Raw genomic sequence first — 26,086 nt, forward strand, 5'->3', positions numbered from 1 at the left:
CTTATTTAAAATAGATTTTAAAAAATTGTAATCCCAGGGAGTAAGTGTTATGAGTAAGCCCGATGAGACAGAGGCAGCGTCTGGGGACTTGGCTTCAGATCTCTGTTCCTCTAGCTACTAGTTGTCTGGACATAGCAAGTCACTTCCTCTTAGTACTCCTTGGCAGGGCTGTGACTATTAGAGATGTACCACTGGCTGGCACATAGGACACATTGTAATTTTTTTTAATGTGGTGTATAACTTTAATCATTTTCTTGTTATGAAAGCAATGCATGTACATTGGAGGAAAACTACAAGACAAGGGAAAAGTTAACCCAGATATCATCTTACTGGATACCGAGTTAGCACTGACATCTTTCATTGTGTTATATAAAACAGAAATTAAGTCATTCATTTATTTATTCAAATAAATTCAAAACATATTATTTTGTTTTGATTCTTTTCTGTTTTTCAATATATAATGATCATACTTTTCTATCAGAAAGCATCTTTCTACATCATTTCTAATGGGTATTACAAACAATACAATGATATGTTTTCTTGCAGATTTATCTTTTTGTCTATTAATTATTTTCTTTAGCATAAATTTATAGAACTGAACTTACTTGGTCAAATGGTACCAAAGTTTTGTGATTTTAGATACATATCATCATGTTGATCTCCAGAAATTTTATACTAGCATGTGTACATACATATCAGTAGTGTATAAGAATATTCATCTCTGGGCTGGGATCGTGGCTAAGTGGTAGAATGCTTGCCTAGCATGTGTGAGGTACTGGGTTCGATTCTCAGCACCGCATATAAATAAATAAAATAAAAGTTCCATTGACAACTAAAAAAAATTTTTAAAAAGAATATCAATCTCTCTCACCTTTGTAAAAATGAAAAAAAAAACTTTTGCATATTCAAGGTAAAATGTTACTGCTTAAATATCCACTTAATTGGTTTATAAGTGTGGCTGAACTTTTAAAATATACTTACTAGCCACTTAATTTTTATTTTGTGTTTCTGAGTTATTTGTTATTCTGGTAGGTACTTTCAAACAGAAGCTGTCTATTTTTTTTTTTAAATTATGTCTGTCTTCATGATTTCATTTAGTAAAGGATTATTCTTTGTTTATATGCTTGTTTCTTTGGCTGGACCTCAAAGTCCTTCAGGGCAGGATCATATCTTATTTATTTATTATTCTGTATCCTGAGCATCCAGCATCAAGTGAGGACTCAGTAAGCATCTGGTGAGAGTATGAATGGCTGGGACCAAACAAACGGAAGGGTGGGTGAACTAAGGTGAGGGTCCCGGCTCCGCTCACCTAGACTTTATAATTGTCTGTGGGATGTAGGTAATAGATCAGAGCTCAGAGCAGTTCCCAAGACCAAACTAAAGAAAAATCGGTCTAATAAAAGTTCCATGACATGTGAGGCAGTAAGTAAAGGAAGCAGGAATTCTGGCAAAAGGAGCTGAGTGCTCAGCAATGAATGTCCAAGTGAAGGCTGAATGAGGCGCAGTGCAGCCCAGAGCTGTATTTCCTTTTTCTGATACCTTGGAATGGCTCTGCTGGATTTCCTCACTGATCAGCACACCCAGCAGGAATTTTTTGGAGTGGTCTCAGAGTATTTATCACTAAGATCACTTTCACTTGGCCAAGACCATTTGTTTTCATCTTGGTTGGTGGATTCACTTCTCTTGGCCTGACTGGGAGGCCATCACAAGGTTTTCCATCCCCTGAGTCATTTGTGGGCCTGGCCTCCTGCTGCAGCAAATTCTGGGGGTCCTCCCTTGACTTTTGTTCTCTGTCTTTGGAAGTCTTATCTTGTAAGCTCCAAATATTCATAGGGAAAGGTATAGGAGTGAAAGAGAAGGAAAGACATTGACACTAGAGAGTAAATTATTTATAGATTTTTAAAATGAAGTCACAGATTGCGATCTGAACCTATGGCAGAGATTGATTTTTATTCACTCAATTTATGGGTAATATTTGTACTTAATGAACATTTCTTGTTCTTATTATGTCAAATTTAATTCTAGATCCATGTTTATAATCTCTCTCTCTCTCTCTCTGTGTGTCTCTCTCTCTCTTTCCTCTCTCTCTCTCTCTCTCTCTCTCTCTCTCTCTCTCTCTCTCTATATATATATATATATATATGAGTTTGTGTGTGTGTATTGTATGTATTGTTTGCCTACTAGTCATTGATAGGGACAGTTTTATAAATCTCCCTCTTAATAGGCATTCAACCAGAAACAAAAGAAAAAGGAAATAAAGCCCCTTGAAATTTATTCTTAATTTGGATAAACTGTTAACATTTGCTGATATATTAGAATATTCTCTTCGAGGTAAATAACATATATAGATCTTGCATCTTACATTGCATATCATTTGCTTACATATTCACATCAGAATATGGAATGACATTTAAAATATATTTATGCAATAGAGAGTGAATTTTTGACATTTATTTTGTTTACTGGATCATTGTGGACATCCATGTCTTATATTCATGGTAAATGTGATATCTGGTTTTGTCATCCATTGAAACAAAATTAATCAGGTGATGAATAACTTTTTTTCTCATTATGACAATATGCCACACAGAAACACCATGTTCATTTCATTTATAATTACTGTATTTGTGATTTCAGAAATGTTAACACTGTATAAAAGCCCCAAGAAGTAGGCACAGAGTGATAGTTTGGAAATTTAAATAGTGGTTAATGACTAAATTTAACTAAAGTTGGACATGAAGAAAAACAAGAGAAATATCAATAACTTTGAAGCAACTTTAACTAAGAGTGATAAAAATGGTTAGGAGCTTGGATAAAATTGAGCCAAACTAAGGTAAACAAATACTATCAATGAAAATGGGGCTGGGATGTGAAAATTAATATGACTGTGCAGAATAGCTGAGTCAATGTCATGAATATTCCACAGTGCCCATAATACTTTGGTGGGCTGAGGTTAATAGAGGCTAAGAAGACCTATGCTCAAGTCTAGTAAAGATTGCAGAAACTGGGTGGGTCCTCAAGGTCATACCTGAGCCCAGATATAGGTAAGTCATCTGGTTCTATGGCTGTTGCAGTAGGGGACATTCTTTAAAGGAACATGACATAGATCTCATGCTGCATGAATTATTGGATGCTGAATCAAGGACCAAATTGGCACACATTGCTTGAGTTTGAGGGAGGTGCTTTGAGTTCCTTTTATTGAAGCTCTTTATATTCCAGTGCTGATCTTCTTCTACCAGTACTGAATGGATGGGGCTTCTATTGTTCAGTAGGGTCTCCTGGGAGAAATAGAGTAGTGAGGAACTGTGACATCTTCCAGGCAGTCAGCAAGGTTTTAGGTCTGGCAGGTTTCCACGTTGGGATCCTAAGTTCCCTTCCTACCCCTGCTTAGCACGTTCTTCTAAAGCATCTCTCTCCCCTTCTCTCACTCAGGGTTGAATCTTCAACTGGCCTGCACCCCCTGCCATCTTTTGAGAGTCATTTTTTCACTAAAACAATCCAGGATGCTCCAGACCACCTCCCCTCCTCCTTCCCTTCTCCTCCCTCTCCTCCCTCCCTCCTGCTGATTTGTTATTATGTACTGCAGCTGCCTGGAGGATTTTAAATAGACCCATAATGGCACAGCAGCGCCTCTTGGAAGTTTAAATATAACCTTCTTGTTAATCTTGTCTGTGGTGGCAGCAGGAAAGGCACCTGGAGAAGAAGTCAATGGGCAAGAGAGGCCCTGGGGTTCGGCCCTGAGGTCAGGGTTTAGCAATCTTTCAGGTGTCCTGTGATTGGAGAGCATTTGGACTCATCCTCACTGGTGTCTGTGCTTCCTAGTGGATTTGGTGCTAGATTGACAGCTCCTAGAAGTGTGAGTGCGGTGTAATACTGGAGCAAAGAGGCACAGGGAATAGTGGTGAAAACCTGGAATTCCTCTCTTTCCAACATGTCACTGAACTTCTGCTACCCTCAGAGGCAAAATGTGTTGGGTCTTATTGAGCCTTTGGCCCTGTATGGGAGCCTGGAGAGGGAAGAGCTAATCAGTGTCAATGATAGCAGTGTCACAATTCTTAAGGAACAGGTGTATAAATCATAAGTACTTACAAGGTGCAGCATAAAGACCTTAGAAGTGTCCAGGGGATGTGATGGGTGGCTGTCCTGATTGCAGGCAATGAAGCTGTTCATAAAAGGAAGAAAGACCATAGATTCTAGCCCCAGCTCCCCATCTTAAACTTAACGAATATTAAACCCTAATATTAATTCAGTCATTCAATGAATATTTATTGAGCACCAGTGATTGTGGGAAACATTTTGAGATTAATGGAAGAAAGAGGCCACAGGGAAATGAAGTAGCTTGTTAAATTTCAGGAGATATTTAACATTGTACGGAGAAACTACTGAAAGTAGAGAGTTTCAGAAGAATATGTCCTGACTTCCTGTGTGAATGCTCTAGGATGTGCTCTTATCCAAGTGACAGGGGACAGACAGATAAGAATGATGGGGAAAAAACAGGCTAAGGGAATCATTCTATAAAATGGGCCCACTGGGCTGACCCCTGCATACTTTGTTTTCCAAGAAGCAATTTACCTGCAACCCTGCCTGGCTTCAGTGGACAGGTTATGTCACATTCCTTAGCAAACTACCTATTATCTGCAGGAGAAATGCAGGCACTAAATCATGTTGATAAGAGGAACCCAAGTTAACCTGAAGGGGGAGACTGTGTATGCATCTTCACAGACCAGATCCCAAAACTCGGGGAGATAGGGATGATTCCTCCAAATCATAAAGTCTGTAAGAATTTATAGTTAAGAATCCAGTTTGCCACTTGATAGAGAATAAGGACTTTCCTTGGTGATTTGCCTCGATTTTACCTTCTTTCAGCAGGAAGCAACTTGGAGATGTCATTACCATTTTCCATAGAAACGGAATGTAGAAATTGACAGCGGGGCAGTGTAACAGTGGTCCGTCCACTTTACGCTTTGCTCTGCCAATGCAACTTGTTTTTAAAACAGACATGTTTCTTTCTCTTCCTCTTTCTCTCCCTGCTCCTCCCTAATCTCTCCCCCTCTCTAATCTCAAGGGAAATAGGATTACCTTTCTTCCCCATTTTAAGCAGAGTTATCTGTCCCTGAGCACCCACCCACCACAGGAATCCAGACTTTGGGGATGGTACCAGAAGATCTCAGAAATTACCGTCTCCCAAATTAGCAACTGAATTACAACTTCAGTAGAGAACATGTGGAATGTAGCTTTTGAATCACCTCTTTATAAGCCTTCTGTTGCTGCTGATGGGCAGAATCACAGCTTCTGGGACAGGAGTCTCCTGTGTTTCTCCTTTGCTAGCAAAGCAATAAACCTTCTTTTTTCTTTTTCTCAAAAAAAAAAAAAAAAAAAATAATAAAAATAAAATAAAAGAATCCAAAAGAATGGGTCAACATGGGCCAAAGTGACCTAGAATTGTCATGGCAGTCAAGTCTTAAAAGTCTGATGTCATTTTTCTGTCAATCAAAAGATAAGAGGTGAATCTGGGTGGGGCTCTCTGGAAACTTTTCTGGTATCCCCAATAAAACTGGAGGGCAGGAGAGACATACTGTCTCTTTTCTATTGGAATGAACCCAATCTCTCCCTTGAGAGTGTCCTCTTTCCTTTTTCCTATCCCTTCAATAAACTCATGCCTATTACTCTGAGAGACACGTCTGAAATCTTAATGACTTGATCAGAAGAATTGGATTTTGCGGAGGGGTGGGGGTGGTTGTCTTTGTGCTGCCTCAGTTTCCCAGAAGGCTCCAGCCCTATAACACAGGGATGGAAATAAAAGTGATCAGACATTTAATGAAAAAGAACTTATATTCTATAGAATGAAAAAAAAAACTATGCCGAACTTAATTTTGGTGGAAGGGACATTTCTTATCTTCAGGCAGTTTACAGTATAAGATAGGAGCCTGGACAAATTCTAAGGAGTGTATCAAGCATTTTTGTAGTATATTTTGGAGTATTTTATGAATTCATGTTCATAGTTCTATTTTATGCTTGCACTACCCTGTGAGGTGAATGTTGTTATCCTCATTTTTCAGAATAAAAATCTAACACAAACACATTAGATGGTTTCCTCAAGGTCAATCAGCCAGTGAGTTGTGGGACTGACACATCTAACTCCAAAGAAGATTGTATACTATTCATTTTGTATCCTTAGAACTGCTATGATGCATTGCAAAATGAATATTTTTTCCCAAGTGACTGAATGAATGACAACATTTGCTTGTTTTCATAACACTAAAATAATATATTAATTGAAAATAAACTAACAGAGCCATATTAAGCATTCAGTAGCAAGGTTAAGGAGGAAGGGGAATGCTTAGTCAGGAATGGTTCTGATGAGTTCTGAGAAGTTGATCATGTGATACAATCTAGAGTTTTGATATTCAAATATGATCTGAGGACCAGCAGCATCCCTGTCACCCAGGACATTGTTGGAAATAAAGAATCTGGAGTTTCATCCCAGGCCTTCCAAAACATAGTAATGACTTAAAAGAAGGGATGAGTGTGATTGGGTAGATAAGGAAGCTTCCTACAAATGGAATCTGCAAGGGGCTGGAGGTAGGACACGTGAGTCAAGTACAGAGTTTGTTATGGCTAAGATACCATTGTAATCAAGTAGCAGAAAATAAGGGAGCACAGAAGGGATCACAGGAGGGCCCCTGTCCAGCTTGTGTTTCATGAAGGAGAACAGCTGAGCTGGTCAAGGCAGACAGTGTTATTTTATAAAATTTTTAAGGATAAAGATCAGGCAAGTCTGTTTGTAGAATTTTATACCCATTGAATGAGAACGTTACCTCTGTCTTGAGGATCATGAAGAACTAGTTGTTTATTTAATGGTTTTTAATCCTATATGGAAATAGGAGATCTATTGATTATTTCATTACTCAAAGTATGTAGTTTTCACCCACTCGCATGAAACTGGGTCTATGAAAATGGCTAGACAGATCCTACCCATATTCTGAGAACTAGTAGGTACTTTTCAGCATTGTTAGCACAATTATGTCTAGCTTTAGTGAAACAGTATAAACCATTCTCTGTTTGAAGGGGAACCGGGTTCTCTATTTTGTAGCATTGTTTTAGGAAAGTTGCAATTAAGAGTATTTACTCTGGTCTGAATGTTTGTGTCTTCCTGAAATTCATACGTTGAAATTCCAAGACCCTAGGTGATGATACTAGGAGGTGATGCCTTTGGTGGGTATTAGAGTTTGGATGTGAGGTGTCCCCCAACAAAGTTCCTATATTAATGGAGCAATAGAGATGAAATGATTAGATAGTGAGTGCTGTAACCTAATCAATCCATCCTAATTTGGATGGACTAACTGGGACTTGGCTGGAGGAGGTGGGTCACTGGGGGAGTGCCTTTGGGAGATTAAATCTTGTCTCCTTGGCTTCTTCTCCTCTCTCTGCTTCCTGGACAACATGAGGCAAGCATCTATTCTCTACCCTGCCCTTACATCATGATGTTCTACCTTACCTCAGGCCCAGAATAATGGTGACAGCTGACCATGGACTGAGATATCTGAAACCCTGAGCCTCTTCTAAGTTGTTCTTGTTGCTATTTTGGCCACAATGACAAAAAAAATTGACTAACACAGGAGGTGATTAGGTCTTGGGGGCAGAGCCCTTTTGAATGGAACCCTTATAACACAGCCTTAAGAAAAACCCCAGTCTTCCATGTGAAGAAGACACTATCTCTGAGCCAGAAAATGGCACTTAGATACCAAATCTGCCAGTATCTTGGACTTCCCAGCCTCTAAAAACAAATATCTCTTGTTTATGAACTTCCTAGTCTATGGTATTTTGCTGTAGCAGTCTGAATAGACTAATACTTCTAAGCGTTTACTTATTTCTGTGAGTGAGAAATACAAGAATGCTTTATCCTCCTTTAAGGGACTGACAGTCTAAATAGATAGAATTGGTGGAATCATATTTCATGTCATTATAAAATCTTTAAAATAAGAAGAAACAAGTCAGATATGGTAGATAATTAGAAAAACCAGGATCTTGTATAAGTTTTGCCTCCAAATTGGAGTTCTTGGAAAATATCTTATTAATTTCTTCAGGTCTCAATTCCCCATCTGTTCAAATGAGAAGCTTGGACTGGATGGACTTTAAGACCTTTCAGTTCATACCCCCAATGCCTGCAGGGAAAAGGCAAGTCCAGTGGTGGAGTGATGGATGGGAGTGTTTGACTAGCCAGATGGAAGAGGCTAGATGTGCTGCAGAAAGCCTGTTTATCTCACAAAGGCTTTTAAATGAGTTGATCTTTTTCTTTTTCTTTTATAAGGTGACTTAATATTTGTATTACTAATTGCCTGCTTTCAAGGTTAATGGACATTTCAATTTCAAATGGTCTTAAAAGCTTTTCTGAGTTAGGGAAGAGCTCTCTGGTAATTTGTAAGCCCAACTATAGTTGATCATGCCTGTGCCCTGTGATTACACTTACGTTCCCCTTTAGTCCTCTTCCTTCCACTCACCAAGTGAGGTTAAAGGGAAATATATAGCCAAGGAGTCTGGCTGATTACCCAGGTTGAGCCTAAGAATGGGGTAAAGTCCCAAAGTCTAGGGCTTGGTCCTCTACTTTAGGGTCTGTAGTTGGTCAGGATTGCAGGAGGGACATATTTCACAACATTTTAAGTATATATTGTTCTCCAAGAACTATTTACAATTCCATTTATTTTTCTTTGGCAATATCAGAACTAAACATGCCATTAATAGCAAATACTTATTGGACTCTTACTGTTTGCCACACACTGTAAGGTACTTTGTAAACATTATCTCATTGAATTCTTACAACTCATACAACAATATAATTATATATTATTCTTATGCCCATCTTACAGGAAGAAAACAGGTGAAAAAAATGCACGGTGAGGTCAAATTTAGTTCTTCCAGTGTAAAACCTATATATATAGGTTTTATAGCAACCTAAATTTTTTCTCTAGAGAAGATCTAACCCATATTTTGATGATGATATCCATCTTCCAAGATCTACCTTGCCCTCTGAAATTTAGATATCTTGATATAGTAGCTTTTCCCTATCTTGTTACATCTCTAATAGCTTATTAGCCACTGAGTGTTCTTAGATATTTTTCTTCACGGCTCATCGTAAACACTCACAGCTCTTTTTCCTAAGCGTGTTTCCTGGTTTTGTATGTGTGTGTGTGTGTGTGTGTGTGTGTATGTGTGTGTGCTGATCATGTCACAATTTGGTACTCTAGACATTATGAATTACATTGAGTGAGCAGAGCTGGACTTTAGGTCCTGAAATGTCAAAGTAACCCAAAGAATCCCAGGGCTTGGGCCTAAACCAGCCACCCAGGAGCTGGCTCAGGTATGTGGCAGCTTCTCTCCTGGCCAGGCTTGCTGGCAGTAGAGAAGCGGAGCCGAATTTCAGCACACACCTGCAGTGCAGTCTGGCTTCGATGCCCAGGAAGACGAGGTAGGTTGATGTCCATCTGGACTCCTGGATCACCTCCTAGGAGGACACAACCTGAATTAGATTGTCATGGCTGAACAGAAAGGGGTGTGTGTATTTTGAGGCTTGGCGAGTGGAGAGCACTTACCAGGATTTTGGTGAGTTACAACTTGCCACTCCATGGCTAACTTTATTCATTTTTAGCCCCGTTTCTTCTGGTTACTTAATTATTTGGAGAAACTTTGTGAGAAAACTGACCTTTCTGTCAGACAACTGTAAAGGTATTTCTTTCTGAGGATGTATTGATGTAAAAGTATTTTATTTTACTGGATGCTATCAAATCTTTGTGGCCTCTAGGAGATTTTTTTTTTTTTTTTTTGGAAGTGGATAGGGTGTCACAATAGAGGAACCAGCTGAGGGATGATAGTGTTTTGGTGATAGCTTATCCTAGTTGAGAGTTTCATGTAGTGAAGAAGTTCCTTTGAAGATGTACTGAGATGGATGTGCTGCCATTGCAATGGAGAGAGCCCTTACTCGAGGATGTAGATGTCTGGAAACTTCTCACCTTTGCTTGCTTTAACTTTTTCCCACTTTAAATAAGGAGTTGAAGACATATATTTCAAAGGAATTAAACATTTGTCCCCTTCCTGTTTCTCTTCCCAAAAAAATCTGATTGTGAAGAGAACTGAAGGATTGATACAGAGACTCAGGCTGTGGTGAGTCCTTGTTGGAACACACCATTCAGAGAAGGGGCCAAACGCGAGAGAAAGCCACTGGAAGAGCCAAGCTCAGAAAAGGCTTGTCCATCTTGTGGAGAGAGGTGCTGAGGCTAGGTAACTGGTGAGGGGTGGACTCAAAAGAGGAAACATTGTCCAAAGAAGAGTGTGAAAAGAACAGAACCACATTGGCATGGTCACTAGTGCTCAGTTCATTCTCTTTGGAAAGGAGGGAAAATGCTGAATGCATTCCTGGTTGGAGGATAAGTACATTCTGAAATTTTCTTGAGGACTCAGGGTTTGTGAGTTGCATGACTACCCATCATATTCATAAACCTCACAGATAGAGTTAGGAATATCACATGTAACACTGACTTCCCCAGGCCTTACCACTTATAGGCATAATACACGGATAACAGCCCAACTCCTGTTGATTCTTGCTCTTGCCTACTCATTTAAAACCACATCTCCAACAAAGTCATCTTTCCCTGAGGTGCTTTGGAGAGGTCTCAGGAAGGCATATGACAGGTTCACACACAGTTCTGGGGTCATGCCTGCTGAGAATGGTCACCATTTTCTGTGTGTGTCCTGGACTTTCCTTGATACCACTGCTGTTCCCTGTTGTCTTCACCGGACCAGGTGCTACTCTCTGTGTTAGGCATGGCTGTTGCTTCTGGTGAGCACCATGATATCTGCCTGTCACCATGGCCTCTGACAGATGCTGTTCTCCCCTCACATTGAGACCACAGTCTCCCTACAGACCCAGTTCTAATGAGCAGTTCCCCACTAATCACCTTCCTCAAGTGTACCAGAACCCTCGTGGTACTAAAACTTTAATGTGGGCTCTGGTGAAGTGTCTGGGAGAAAAACTTTTCTCCCTGATTATGTGATACGTCAAAGATGGACGGATAAGAGTTAATATCTTATAAAGGTTTGTTTAATCAAAAAGTTCCCTAAGTTTTTACTTAAGTCTCCTCCTTCCTTACTCCCTGAGGACCCACAGGCCAGGTTGGGGAGAGGTTGAAGTGATGGTTGCCATGGTGACTTCTAAACCACCCCTCCCATCTTATGGTTTTAGCTCTGTCAGTGGATTGGATTTGTTTGATTCCTTCTTAAGGTCAGTGCTTCCCCAGGGAATTCTTCTTCTTCTTCTTCTTCTTCTTCTTCTTCTTTGTGAAAATAGACATCTGAAAAACCTACCCCTCTAGTTTCTAGAACATGCCCAAACACTGAAAATGCCAGTGCTGGCTCATGCTGGGACCCAACCTTCCTGAGTTTAGGCCACCAGGTGCTCTTCAGGAAGTCAGGGATTGCTATCAGTTGTGGTAGGCAGCTGAGGCTCACTGAAGAGATCACAGAACCTGGAGTCACCTGTGGTTTAATCCTCAGCCCAACACCTACCACTGCTGTAGCTTCAGGCAAGTCCCTCAGTCTTTCTGAGATTCAGTTATCTTTACATTTCAGTTAAAAAAAAAAAAAAAAGATCTTACCTCAAGTAGTGTGGAAAAGTGAAAAAGCTAACAGAGGGTGGTATTCTTACGGTTAACTTGGAAGATTATAAGGAATCTGTAGGCTCCTTAATAAGAAACAGAGCATAATGTACTCTCCATGGTGCAATCTTATGGATGTTTTTCGCATTTACAATTCTGTGAGCCTTTCTCGGAGATGAGATGTTAACCCTGTTGTCATGGACAGATTCTGCTTAAGCCCCTTAATTCTTCCTGCACTGTCATTTCTCTTTTTCTATTACATTGTGACCTGTGCCAAAACAAGACAGGGCTACCTGGAGGGCTCCTCTCCCTGATGGCGTTCTCCTCTCCCTGATGCTGGGCATAGGCTCAAACTCTGTGTTCTTCCACAACGGGTGCTGTCTCCAGGGCACAGTGCCAGCCTTGTTACTACCATTACAACACCAGGCCCTGGGGGGGCTCTGCCTCTTCTGGCAGCCCCCACACTTTCAGTCCTCATTTCAACTTCAGTCTTGCCTAGACCCACTGTCCGCCTTAGTGCCTGCTTTCAGCCCTGGCTTCGGTTTTAATAATGTTTCCTAAATTCACTTCAACATCTTGAACAAGAGTAAGCATCTTCTCTGAAGTTTCTGTTATGTAGTTTGTAAAGTTAATGCCCAGAACCAAGGGGCAATGACTCCACCTCTCCTAAAACAACTGAAAGAAAGGACTTTTCACAGAGGATTCATGGGAAGTGACTATTATTAAATGTAATTATCCGACAGCTTATGGAAAATACAATGAGTGGCCCTGAAGGCCTCTCCAGTGTTGTCTTTGTATGTATGTGGTCAGAAGGAACAGTAGGGAACAGTGTTTAAAAAAAAATAAGTATTTTTGTGTATTTGATTTTATTAAATGTATCATTAGTTCAAGGAAAGCAGAGATGTTAAGAGTTCAAAAAGAGAGTGAGAGAACTCAGATTGGAAAGACTTGGGATAAATTGGATAGGGAGGTCTGAGGAGACCAGACAGAAGGAGTCTAGGGGAAACAGTAGGGTTGAAGAGCAGCGAGTAAAGAGGAGGGTGCTGCTAAGGAGGTGAATCCCTGCAGGCATGTGGTGAGAGGGACCAAGGGCCCTGCAGGCTGAAGATTAGAAAGATTTGCTACAGAGGAACTGTGCCTGGGATGGACAGGTAGGTGGAAGCCAGGCCTCAACTGGACAATACTTTGCATCCCCCAGTTCTGGGGAAGATGAAAACTGAGAAAGCTGGGCCAGTGTCTCAAAGGAGGAGCTGTCCCCAGCTGAGACCAAGAATCAGGGGCTATATGAGGCAAATGATGATGGTGTTTTTATGCTATAAACCCATACCATGCTAAGTAACATGAAATTTTACTTCTGATTCACCTCATGACTATGGTTAGGCATGTCCTGGGGCCCTTTGGCATTTTAATACAGACTAGTACATAAATGCATTGCCCCAGATGCTCTATGGCCTGAAGAGGGAAGGAGGATGGTGGAGAAGCAAGAGATTGTTACTGTCTCCCTGACCACCATCAAAACTTACTGTCTCTGACCACCATCAAAACCCTCTTCCCAGTTTTACTTGTGGATGATAGTAATATTAAATTAATTTCAGCTGATATCAGTGGTGGTGGTGAACTCTGAAAGATGTCATATTAAACAGATTTTAAAAAGTATTTAAGACTGGCTGCTCTGAAAAGCCATCTTTGCATTGTTCCTGGGTCCAGCTCCCCTCTCGCCGCAACCACCTCCGCCGCGCGCCTCCACCTCCGCCGCGGACTCCGGCAGCTTTATCGCCAGAGTCCCTGAACTCTAGTTTCCTTTTTAACCCACTGCATCGGATCACCGGCGTGCCCCACCATGTCAGACGCGGCCGTGGACACTAGCTCTGAAATCACCACCAAGGACTTAAAGGAGAAGAAGGAAGTTGTGGAGGAGGCAGAGAATGGAAGAGACGCCCCTGCTAATGGGAATGCTAATGAGGAAAATGGGGAGCAGGAGGCTGACAATGAGGTAGATGAAGAAGAGGAAGAGGGTGGTGAGGAAGAGGAGGAGGAGGAGGAAGGTGATGGTGAGGAAGAGGATGGAGATGAAGATGAGGAGGCTGAGGCAGCTACGGGCAAAGGGGCAGCTGAAGATGACGAGGATGATGATGTTGATACCAAGAAGCAGAAGACCGATGAGGATGACTAGACAGCAAAAAAGGAAAAGTTAAACTAAAAATAAAAGGCCACCGTGACCTATTCACCCTCCACTTCCCGTCTCAGAATCTAAACGTGGTCACCTTCGAGTAGAGAGGCCCGCCCGCCCGCCCACCACGGGCATGCCGTGCTCTCTTCACCACCCAACCAAAACCACAACGTGAATTTGCAACAGGGGAGGAAAAAAGAACCAAAACTTCCAAGGCCCTGCTTTTTTTCTTAAAAGTACTTTAAAAAAGGAAAATTTGTTTGTATTTTTTATTTACATTTTATATTTTTGTACATATTGTTAGGGGTCAGCCATTTTTAATGATCTCGGATGACCAAACCAGCCTTTGGAGCGTTCTCTGTCCTACTTCTGACTTTACTTGTGGTGTGACCATGTTCATTATAATCTCAAAGGAGAAAAAAAACCTTGTAAAAAAAGCAAAAACAACAACAACAAAAAAACAATCTTATTCCGAGCATTCCAGTAACTTTTTTTGTGTATGTACTTTAGCTGTACTATAAGTAGTTGGTTTGTATGAGATGGTTAAAAAGGCCAAAGATAAAAAGGTTTCTTTTTTTTTTTTCCTTTTTTTGTCTATGAAGTTGCTGTTTATTTTTTTGGCCTGTTTGATGTATGTGTGAAACAATGTTGTCCAACAATAAACCGGAATTTTATTTTGAAAAAAAAATAAAATAAAATAAAAAGTATTTAACACTCTGAGGACTACTCATCACTTTGCCAAATTCTAATGCATATCCCTGAGTAATTTAATTCTCCCAAGAAACTTATACAGGGCACAATCATCAACACCAGTTTATAATTGAGACTAAGGCTAATATGGTTAGATAATTTCTCCAAATATTCAGAGCCACTAAAAAATTGATCTTGGACTGACACTTAGATCTAACACAAAGGTACTTGCCACCAAAATAATCATGACCCAAGGGATACCAAGAAACTGGGCACCCTGAGCTGTGCCACCTCTTTTTCTTATTCAACTACTTTAAGCTGCTGCCAGCTCTGGAGCCTTTTTGAGGGCATGTGGAAGGCACATTTACTTAGTTTAATGGTAACATCTTTTGCAGTTATTGCCACTTAAGGTCTGGACTGCTAATGGGATGCTTATTATTGCACTGTTGTCCGTGGTTTTTCATGTCATCCTGGTACTCTGGCATGGATCCTGTAGTGACTGTTGTTGAATATGAGAGTTTATAACCTCCAACACTCAGGGCTATGGGTAAAACACTATTTGATTATTTTAAAAACATTCTCTCTTGTTTAATGAGGTTTTTAAATGTCTATAGGAAAAAAAATTTGGACTTTTAAAGATGCCTTTGGCAAGAAACGCCAGAGATTTAGCTGGGGCTGAGTTGAAATGTGGAGATAAGCTGTTAATCAGATGGTCTGCAAATTAAGTGAGTTCAGCATTTTCAGGAGGTTTACTGCTCTGTTGCTAGCTTCGTCTTCCACTTCCTTGTCTCAACTACAGCTAAAGGCCTGGTGCTCTGGGGCAGGGATGGCCTCCTTTGGAAGAAAGGGAAGTGGTCTTGGTGGCAGCAAAGATGGTTCCAGCAGAGTCCAAAGGGAGTTGCAATGCTTCAACTGAAGCTTTTAATTCTTTCCTTCAGGTAAACAGATTTTCTGGGTGTGAGCAGAGTCTCTCACGGGAAGCATCAACAGAGGGAAATTAAAGATTCCTAAAAGAAGGGAAACTAAAGTTTATAGAAGAGACACATAAAATAGTGTCCCCAGTGGGTACCAGGTGACTTCTGAGTCTAAGTGATTGGAAATCACTTAATTTTTCCGTCTCTTGGTGACCTTATTTTTAAAACTAAGGCACTGGCATAGATGACCTCCAGAGCTCCTTTACAAGATAAAAATTCTATGGTTATAGCAAATGTTCGGTACAAGTTGAATACATAGACAAGGTCTTTTATTCTAGTTTTAGAGTATATTTTTTTCTGTAATTAGTATACAATGATTATAATCAGCAGAAATGAGGGAAATGCTTATTATATTAATGGTCATATGCTGAAAACTTAGTATACTCTGCTGAACATTATATTAGCCTCTCTAATGTTATAAGAGTCCAGTTTTGTCTCCTAAATGCAGCATCATTTCTTAGGAACAAAGTGGAAAGCTTCTTCCCACACCATCTCCTTTCTTCTGGTATCTGTCTAACTTTAAAATAAATAGTGCATTTTTCCTCCTCTTCTACCTGCACCTCCCAGGAGTTGCCACAGAAACTACCCAGCTAAAACCTGATATTTTATTCTTTCTCTCCCTGCTCTTGGTTCTGAAATGGCAAGATACTAGTCCCAAAGGAAATTAATGTCCAAGGGGGCCTTTATTGGTTTATGTCCTGAGAGGCCTGGGGCTACCAGAAGATTCTTTCTGGTATATTCAAGATCAGTTGGTATTTATATGCTGGCTTGAGATTGCAATCGATCACTCTTTATTACATTTGATTAATGGGATTTCTAAGTAAATTTGCATTTCTAAGTGACTAAGAATTAATTTGTGGAATGTGATACATTCATAGATTGGAAACTGACTCATCAGTGAGGTAAAGAAGTTGAGAACTTTATTCTTACAAATGTGCATTCCATGAAGATTGTTCCTGTAGGGGTGGAAAGGTGTGATGGCTTCCCACGCTCATGGCAGTCACAATATAACAAAAGATGGTCACCAAGAGAAAACAGAGCACGTTTACTTCATTAGTATTCTGGGTGACATGGTAGACTTGAGAATGAAGATCCAAAGACCCAGGGAAAGATGTCTGTCTTTATACTTACATTTGATGGAGAATGTGCATAAATGTGTGTGGATTGAAAGGTGTGATCTAATGTAACTGACTGAGAGCAAAGCCTGTCTGTCCATATTCTTCTTGGCCTCTCTATAGCATTCCTTCCTCCTGGGTATTGGGCATCACCCATGTGGAATGAGGATTTTAGATTTACTAGCAGAAAAAGTAAGAGAATTTGTTTTTTTGGCCAGCTGTTATACAAAAGACAGAGGGAGGTTAGAGGAATATTCCTTTATGATTGGCTCTGGGGAGAGAGATTTTAGTTTCTATGAGCTGCCATGGGAGCAGGGGTGTGGGGACAAGTGCATGGAGTACTGTATACATGGCATACGTTAAGGGAGTCTGAGTGGCAAGCCACTCCTCTCATGCAAGGCATGTGAGTAGCAGACCGCTTACCCTGTAGGCACAGCCTTGGGAGTGAGGCCATGTGTTGAAGTCGTTTTGCTTGCTCCATGGCCCACTCCTCGATTGGTTGCTGCAAGGACAGTTAGCCAGAAATTATGTTGGTGGCTGCCTATAATCTGCCTAGCTACTGCCCGAGTATATGTACATGGTAACTGCGCAATAAAATCAGACCTGCTTCCTGCTTGGTCTCTGGAGGTCTTGATTAGTGATTCCACAGCCACACTCTCCTCTGCCCTGTTCCATGGACCTCCTCACTGGATGGGAGAGAGCCCATGCCGAGGGGGATTTTCAGTTTCAATGGCCTTCCTTGGAAGAAAACAGGGATCCAGAGGAAGAAGGACAGGAGAAAGTCAGAGGCTTTGCTTCTGAAGCTCATCTAGTGTCTTTAGTTTGAAGTACTTAGCATGCCAGAGCGCCATATGTAGGAGTATCTTTTTCTCAGGCCCAACACTCTTCCTAGCCTGAACTCTATCTTCAAACTTGTTGATAATCTTTTACATGTTTTGGAGTTAGTAGTTATATTTATAGGCCTAAATTAGGGTAAGAAGATACATGAAAGCCTTTGATATTTACAAATCTTATGAACATTTGTTTCTTCCTCTTTTTTTCTCCATAAGATCTTTGTCTAGCTGAATTGGCTATTATTTCTGTTTGATTTGATTTCCCTGGTACTGCCTGCCCTTTGGTGGGAGTGCTAATAAGCTTTCACATTGCACACAGTGGGACCTGGGAGAGAAGCAATGGCTCAGTTAAGTCAGACTTTGAGGAAAGAACATTTAAAATAATGTAGATGTTTCTGCAAATAGGTGTACAGCCCTAGAATTTAATTATTTTTTAAGAGCGTGTGAAGCAGCAAAAAAACTCACCTTACTTGCCATTTCTTTCCTCTCCTAGATTGTACAAAATAGAATCTTCAGCTTTCCTGATGATACATGTGTGATAAGCAAAGAAAGACTAACAAGCTCAGGAATTCAACTGAAGTTTGTTTCCAAAGAGGGGCTCTTTATAAGCTTAAGAAAGTTTTTCAAATAATGTTCAGTGGATACTTTTGCTGGCCTAAATTAAGCCTGATCCTGCATTTCATCCAGTAACTCCTTAATCTATTTTCATAAGTCTTAAGAAAAAAAAATTAAACTTCTTGGACAAGTTTTGGGAGATAGAGGATAAACATAAAGCATCAGGTAAGAACTGTCTGTCAAAGGCTCCTGGGATGAGGAGGATCCCTGTACACATTTTCTTTTCTCCTTTGAAGTCTGCATTTGTTGTCTCTGTATTGTGGAGAGTCTCAAACTGGGAGGACTAAGCACTCTTGAATAGACTTCTGCAGCCCTATTGCTCTTGGCTGCGGCCCCTACCTGCTGCGCAGCCTGCATTGACACAGAAAGGGAATGGACAGCAGGCACAGCAGCAAAACAAGCTGTGTCAGTTTTCCTTTATTCCCCCTTTGAGTTAGTAAAAAAGCTGTTTCCAAGCTTACATGCTTCACCTGGGTTTATATTCAACGAGGGTGTTTTTATTTTTTTTCCCTCCAGCCGTAATGTTTGTGGGCAGATCTGTCTCATCCCTGACTCACCAGGCCTGTATTGCCACAGCTTTTGGACACTCGACCACATAGGCCAGTCGCAGGTCTGCTTTTCTAAGTGTAAAAGTGCATCCACTAGGACTGGGGACTGTCTTGATTGACGTTGTATGCGATTGAAAGGAAGTACAGTTCCTTCTTTGAGAGATCTGTACGTAAAGTTTGACAAAATGAGATTTACATGTTCACAGCATCAGAGCAACATATATGGTCCTGACAGAATTAAGCACAATTGGGGATATGGAAATTTAGTTCAGTTGTATATTAACAGGATTAGTGAGTGGGCTTTTCTGACAGTTTGAATCAAATTAAGCCCCAATTATTTTAATTTGGCATTACATTTAATTTCTTCTTCGAGTCTTGGCTCTCTGGCTGAATAGTTACAGATGATTACCACAGTAGGAGAAAATGAAAAGTACCTGCTTAGTTTATAGTTTAGGCATTCTTACTGGAAAAAAAAATGGGCAAGGTCAAAACTCTCAAGTTTTGCTAGAGAGATCAGTTAGCAATCATGTTTTCCTAGGTACCAAAAACTTGCATGAATTGGGGAGTTTCAAAATATATTGATTGATGATCTAGTCTTATTGCTGTCATTTTGGGCAAGTCATTTAATTACTTTGTATTTCAGTTTAATTTATTATATTAGATATGGTATGTTCAGATGAAAACATGACATAGCATAGTATATTCTGGCCTGTAGTCCTAAGTAAGCTCTGGCTCTGAGTAAATATTTGACATGGTATTAGTTAATCTTTTGAGTCTTTGTTTGCTTGAATATAACATGTGGAAAGTGGTAATAGTAGTCTTGTCACCAGATTGGTGTGATGATTTAAAAATAATGCATACAGATGCTTAACAGAGTTTTCTTATAGAACATGCTTAGTCAATATTATTAATGCTCTTATATCCTTTTTGTTACATTCAGTGGGAGATTAGCATATAGCTCCTTGGAGTACATGGCTTTGAATGCTATTTCAATTGGGAGATTGCAAGCACAGAAAATGAGTTGTATAAAAATATAAAGGGAAAGAGGAGAAAACATGTTTGGTACATGGTAGAGGCAGGCTGGTGTGGCTGGATATAAGGCCGGGGGGGGTATATTGTGACAAGAATGAAAAGAGGTATTGGGGCAAAAATGTGAGAGGCGATTGGCCATATGAGCAGTTCACATTAAAATGTGCATGACAGGAAAGGTTTGAATTTTTTGAGGATGTGAATGACATGATCACTCATGTGTTTTATGATGATAATCCTAACATATTATGAAGATAGGGTTAGCACAAGAATGGCTTCCTGGGAACTAGCCACAGCCTGACTTAAATGGAAACACTAAGAAATAAATGAGGACTTTATTAAGTAGTGGCAGGTAAGGGGAAAAAAGAAAAGGACACATGGACAGATAACCTAATACGGAATTGATGATAAGGATTCTTTTTGCTTTTTCTTTTGATGAAATTATTAGAAGCTAAAGAAGATCATAAACATTAAAAAATAAGATCAGTAATAAAGAACCGACAAGTGACATTTAGTGAGGTGGGTCAGTTTACTATTATTATGTAATGAGCTTCTAAAAAACATAGTGACTTAAAGCAGCAGCCACTTCTCATTTCTCATGAGGCTAGAAGTGAAGTGGACATTCTTCTGGACAGTTCTGGCCTCAGCAGGCTTCCCTCATGCATCTGTGGTCGGCTGTGGGTCAGGTAGGCTTCTGTGCTCATCTTCATTAGGTTCTCTCATGTTTGAGTGTAGGCTGTTCATAGGCTGGTCCCAGATCATCTCTGCTAGGCAGCTGGGTTCCTCGTGTTGCCTCTCATTCTCCTGCAGGATAGCCCAGGCTTATTCTCAAATCACAGCAGGCTTCTACAGGGGAAGACACGTTGTATGTGTCTTCCAGGACTAAACTGGGAAGTAGCACAGTGACAGTTCTGTTACATCACCTTGGCCAAAATGAGGTATTAGGCCAGCTCATTTCAAGGGGAGAGGAAATAGGTTAAACCTGTTAAAGGGAAGAACGCAAAGTCACTTTGCAAAGTGGTGGTGCAGGCCATCCATGAGAGTTGTTAATGCATTCAGTCTATCACATGAGAACAGCTCAATTGAACTGTTGCATTCACATAGCAAATATTTATTGAGCACTTGCTATAATTTAGTCACTATTCCAAGCCTTTCCTGCCTTCAGAAAGCTTCCTAAATGGCAGGGAGAGAGACACCTCCATAGCTAACTATGACACAAAAAAATATATTCTATATTAGGTACAGATTCATCCCTATCTTCCCCTAACCTCCTAAGGAGCAAATTCTGAAAACATTGAGCTTAGTTTCAGAGCTAATAGCTTAGTTTCATTAGCCAGTTCCTGAGTTCATATACTATCAGTCTGGCCAGCAGGTAGATTGTAGACACTTGCTGCTAGACTAGGCTTGCTTATTTAAAACAATTTCATTTCTTTCCTTTCTTTTGAATCTTTGCTTCATTATGATGAAATATATTTTTGTCCCACAGAAGAGCCTAGAGACCCCTCCTCAGTTACTCTAGATAGTCACAGACCTGTCAGGTCCCTTTGTCCATGTGCCCCAGATTCTTATGCCTAGACCATGGTGTCCTTATTACTGTGGGTTGGTTTGTTTGTTTTTAGCTTTTGAAATAGCTGAAGCTATTAACTCCCACCTAACTTGCACATTGCTTGGATCAAAGGGCTGCATTTTACCTACCATCTATCTATGGTTTTCTAAGGCTCCACGCCTGTTAGTAATCCTCTTGTCCCTTATTTTGGAGCTTAATAGAATGTGTGTAATTCATCATATAGGGAATTCTGTTGCCTCTAAAGCAGAAAGTAGGTGTTGGACATGTAATCACTAACTTATTTGCTTCTTCATCCCTGGTATCTAAGTCTTATCTGAGTCTTTTCAGTGTCCTGCTCCTGAGGATTGGGATGGGGAAAGGACTTAAGTGAATTTTCAGGAAAGGCATTCAGTGAAATGGAGCTTTTTCTATTTTTGTAGCATATTTTAGAATTGTTTAATCTTTACATTATTTAAATTTGACATTGGGTATACAAATTATAGTGTTTTAAAATATTGATAGAATATTTAAAATTTCCGATTTAGTCTTCAGGTTTTGTTTCTTTGGGGAATGACAGTAGCCTTAAGTCAAATCATTGGTATTCTCTAAGACTGGGAGAGTGCCAGGTTCTCACACCATGTATGACCATTCCCATGAAAACTGGACAGATCCATTTTTCCCTACCTCCATAAACTAGAGGATGTGCTCTTTCCACATCTCTACCATCAGAGTCTCTGCTTCTCTGCTGAGCAGCAGCAGCTTTGGCCTTTAGTGGACAGGTAAGGTGAGGCAAGGTGTGTGAAGAGAGGATACAAATGTGTGGGCATCCCAGGTCTAGCGCAAAGAGCCTCCCAAAGTTTGATTCATCAAAGCAAAAGTTCAAGACTGATGTACAAATAGAACCATCACATAGTGAGAGTTCTTTCCTCTAAATCTCCAAGAAATGAGTTTCATTATGCTATTGTGAAAAAGGAACCATTTGAATCATAGATCTTAAAATCAGAAGAGATGAGAGATAATCTAGAATTCTTTGTGATTTTTATTGTGGCCTCAACCCAAGGACAAAAATGATCTTTCAATCTGAGAAATTTTTCTCTCAAGAGGAGCAAAAGTATAAAATTTTTCTTCACCTCAATAGCAAAGATCACCCAATTCATAAGGGGAAGATTTGGTCATAAACTGATTGGAAATGATACCAGGAGGTTCATAAGCTGATTGGAAATGATACCAGGATTGTGTATAAAAGTGTGGGTCCCTTTCTGTTCCATTCCCTGTGTGACCCACATAAGCAGAGGAACTAAAAACTATGAATTTTTTCCTCTGTAGCCTGTTTCCACCCCTGTTGATTGACCCATGCTTTCCAAATATGGAAAAAGTGAAACCTATTTCATCAACTCGAATACATTCTGATTCTGTTTTACTTTCAACCTCACTAGCTCATAGTCCAGCACATAACTGTGTTGACATTATTGATCTATAGACACTGAAGAGGTAAGGTTTATCTCTAGTAATAACACATATACTCTGTATATGTTATTACCTCCCATTTATGTTATAGTGTCAGGTAGAATGATTCTTTTTGTTTATATTTTGCTACATAGATACCATATTAATGGGATCTTAGAAGGAACTTTAAAGGTTCATTAGTTAAACATTTCACACAATGAAGGGATCCTTGACAAGTGGCCTGGTGGCTTTTTTTACTTAGAGCATTTCCTATGGCAGGGAAGATCAAGAGAATTCATTCCATTCAGATTTCAAGAGGTTTTCTTTATGTTGAGACAAAATCTACTGTGCTGTAACTGCCATTTGGGGGTCATATTCTATTTGCCAGAGTTATTTTCATAGTTTTTTTTTTCATAAGATTTCCTGTTTTCAGCTACATTATAACTCTCAGGCAGTTCATGGATTTTCTCTTCTTTAAACTAAGAAATCTAATTTTTTTCAGCTAATTCTCACATCAAATGATTTTCAGTTATCTCAGCCTAGAAACTTGATCAAGGTGCCAGTGATCAATTTATTAGTGTGTTCTGTTTACGGTCAAATGAGATAGACTTCCCGTCTTCCTTGTTTGGTGTGTTGTCCTATGAAAGCAACTTAAGATAGTATTAACTGTGTCAACAGCCTGGGTTTTCAAGTTTACAGTGATCTAAAATCCAAAGTAAGCCAAGTATTTCCCATGTTCTCTTCATGCAGTTGGTTTAAAATCTAACCCAACTCAACATTATTTGATAAGGTTGATGTTATCTGTCTAGCCTACCCATATATTTAAAGTTTGATTCTGCCCTCTGACACCTCATTCTTCTTCTCATCTTCTTGTCATGTATATATTTTGTAATTTAGTCAAAATATTCTTCTCCAAGTTGTTGATTGAAGTGTGAATAAAATAGGATTTGGCAAGGATCTTTCTCTACATTATTTCTTCATCTTTTCCACCAGAATTTCACACGTGTCTTATTGATGAGTGACAGCAGGTCTGTCTAGGGTTGGAAACAGGCTACAGAGAAATACTTGGCCCCAACTATAATCAGAAAATATTTCTTCTTAGGAAATATAAAATAGTTTCATACCAGATATGAAAAATTGCTTCCATAGGTTTCTCTCTCTTTTTGGTAAGTTACATAAACCATGTATTTTACCTATGCAAACATCTCTCATATTTCTTGGAAAAACTTGCCCTTACAACACCTTTATTAGCCCTGAAAAGAATTCATTTTCTCTACAAATAATATCTTACAACCCAAGTCGGAAAACATTTTTCTTCTTAGATTATTTCTGACTCATGACTTTTACCTTTCTTCTCTATAAATTCTCCTGCCATCTAGCTTATAAACCCCTGTTCTCTGTTAATGATTTGATCCTTAATAGAACTGAGTTGTTTAATTCCCTTCTCACCATTTCACATTCACCCCTTAATGGTCAATTCTCCAGTCACTAATGTTCCCGATACTCCTGGCATCTACATGGTTATTTTTAAAGGAATTTTGGTAGTATAGTGTATCTGCTATTCCTCGTGGTTGAAATGAAGCTGTGGTTGGGGTGGGACATAGTACCTGCTTAAAGGACACACAAATGACATTCTGTTAATATTTGGGAGGGTAATCATGGTGAGTACTTTTCTCCATCTCAGCCTTCATGAAATACTTTCTAGAATTGAGGCTAAAGATAGAAGCTGCTTATATAAACAAGGAAACTTGTTTTTTTAAAAATAGCTCTACAATAAATAAGGATTTAGGTAAATAAGTTACATTCTCACTGTGCCAGTACTTGGGCTGTACTTTGCTGACTTCACTTTTGTGTGACCTTTGGTCTGCCTGGGCTGGGATTGGCATCATCTAATCAGTTAGAGGCCTTGCTCTAGGTCATTATTTCTTTAACTAAGAAGCAGTGGCTGGGAAATGAGTTCCTGGAGGGAGACTTTCTTGTTACAGAGATACCTGTTCTTAAAGATATTGAATACAAAGTTGAAAAAAAAAATGGTAGTATTGGAGATGAAATAGCAAACAAAATAATGATGATGATGATAATTGCTACTATTTATTGAAATCTTATTCTGTTCTAGAAATTGAACCTTCTCATTGAATTCTTAATATCTTAATACCCTTGGATAGATGAGGAAATTGAGGCACAGTTATTTACCTAAGATCAAGTGGTTACAAAGTGGCGGAGCTGTAAGGGGCTGTGTAGGCAGTCTGGCTCCATCTGCACTATACCATATGGTGGCCACTGGTCACTCATGGCAACTGAGCACTTGAAATGTGGCTAGTCTGAATTGAGATGTGTTGTAAGTGAAAAACACACACTGAGTACTGAAGGTTGTGTGTGAACAGAGAATGTGGGTTATCCCATTAATAATTTGCATATTGATTATACATTGAAATTGTATTTTTTTATATATTGAGTTAAATGAAATATATCATTTTAAATTTAAGTTCATGGGGACATCCAACATGGCGGCCGGCAAGGAAGCAGCACTTTCAGTATCTCCACATTAACCGGATCAGAAACACCCATTAAAACAGCTACATTCTACCTACTGAGGAACTTCTAGCAAAATTCCGCTGAAAGGAGACCTGCCAGGAAGTAGTAAGTTATATTAGAGGTGACAGTTGGCCCCAGACAAGTGAATCTTGGCCGGCCGCGGGTGCAGAGGTCCAATCCTGCAGCCACCGCCCAACCGGCTCTGCAAGCGGCCACCGGCGGCCCGGGGCAGTGAGAAGGGTCCACGCCTGGCCCAGGAGACGGCTCCCGCCATCCTGGCTCTCCTGGCGGCCCCGCTCGCTCGGTGATCGGCCACCCCGCCCGCCCGGCTCTTAGCCACGAGGCCACTGCCTACCGGGTTCTACAAGGGGCCCCCGGCGGCCGGCGCGCCGAGAAGGGTCCCCGCCTGGCCCGGCAAACGGCCCCGCCCACCCGGCAAACGCCCCCCCCCCCACCCGCCCTCCCGGCTCCGTTGGCGGCCCCGCCCCCGGCCAGCGCAGGCTCGGCTCTGCAGGCGGCCCCGGCGGCCCGCGCAGCGAGAAGGATCCCTGCCTGGCCTGGCAAACGGCCTGTGCCCTCCCGGCGCTGCTAACGCCCCGCCCACCCGGCAAACGGGGCCCCCGCCCCCCGGGCTCTGCTGGCACCCCGCCCGCGGCCACCACCCCAGGCTCTGCAGTCGGCCCCCAGCGGCCCTGCGCTTCGAGAAGGGTCCCTGCCCGGCAGACGGCCTGTGCCCTCCCAGCTCTGCTAACGGCCCCGCCCCCACTGCGAACGGCCCCGCCCACCCGGCAAACGGCTCCTCCCCTGAGACGGCGTGAAGGAAATCTAACCAAGCCTTTATGAAATAGCGAACTGGGAACTAAAACCAGAGATTGGGTCAGACCAGAGACAAGCCAGTTCCACCCCTCCCTTCGGACACTCCAGCAAGGAGGCAGGG

The 26,086-nt window shown here is 40.7% G+C and overlaps 2 protein-coding genes across 2 annotated transcripts in view; both read left to right on the forward strand.

Annotated features, from left to right (window-relative positions):
* The window catches only part of Grin2b (glutamate ionotropic receptor NMDA type subunit 2B), a 298,103-nt gene that overhangs the window by 55,375 nt on the left and 216,642 nt on the right, over positions 1-26,086 (forward strand). The gene's annotated exons all lie outside the window — the stretch shown is intronic.
* Positions 13,316-13,882, forward strand: LOC139705217 (prothymosin alpha-like). The gene has a single exon (XM_071610129.1). The coding sequence runs from the start codon at positions 13,489-13,491 to the stop codon at positions 13,819-13,821; it is 333 nt and encodes a 110-aa protein (XP_071466230.1). The 5' UTR covers positions 13,316-13,488; the 3' UTR covers positions 13,822-13,882.

The sequence above is a fragment of the Marmota flaviventris genome, chromosome 3 (assembly GCF_047511675.1).
Source record: "Marmota flaviventris isolate mMarFla1 chromosome 3, mMarFla1.hap1, whole genome shotgun sequence".
Classification (NCBI taxonomy): Eukaryota; Metazoa; Chordata; class Mammalia; order Rodentia; family Sciuridae; genus Marmota; species Marmota flaviventris.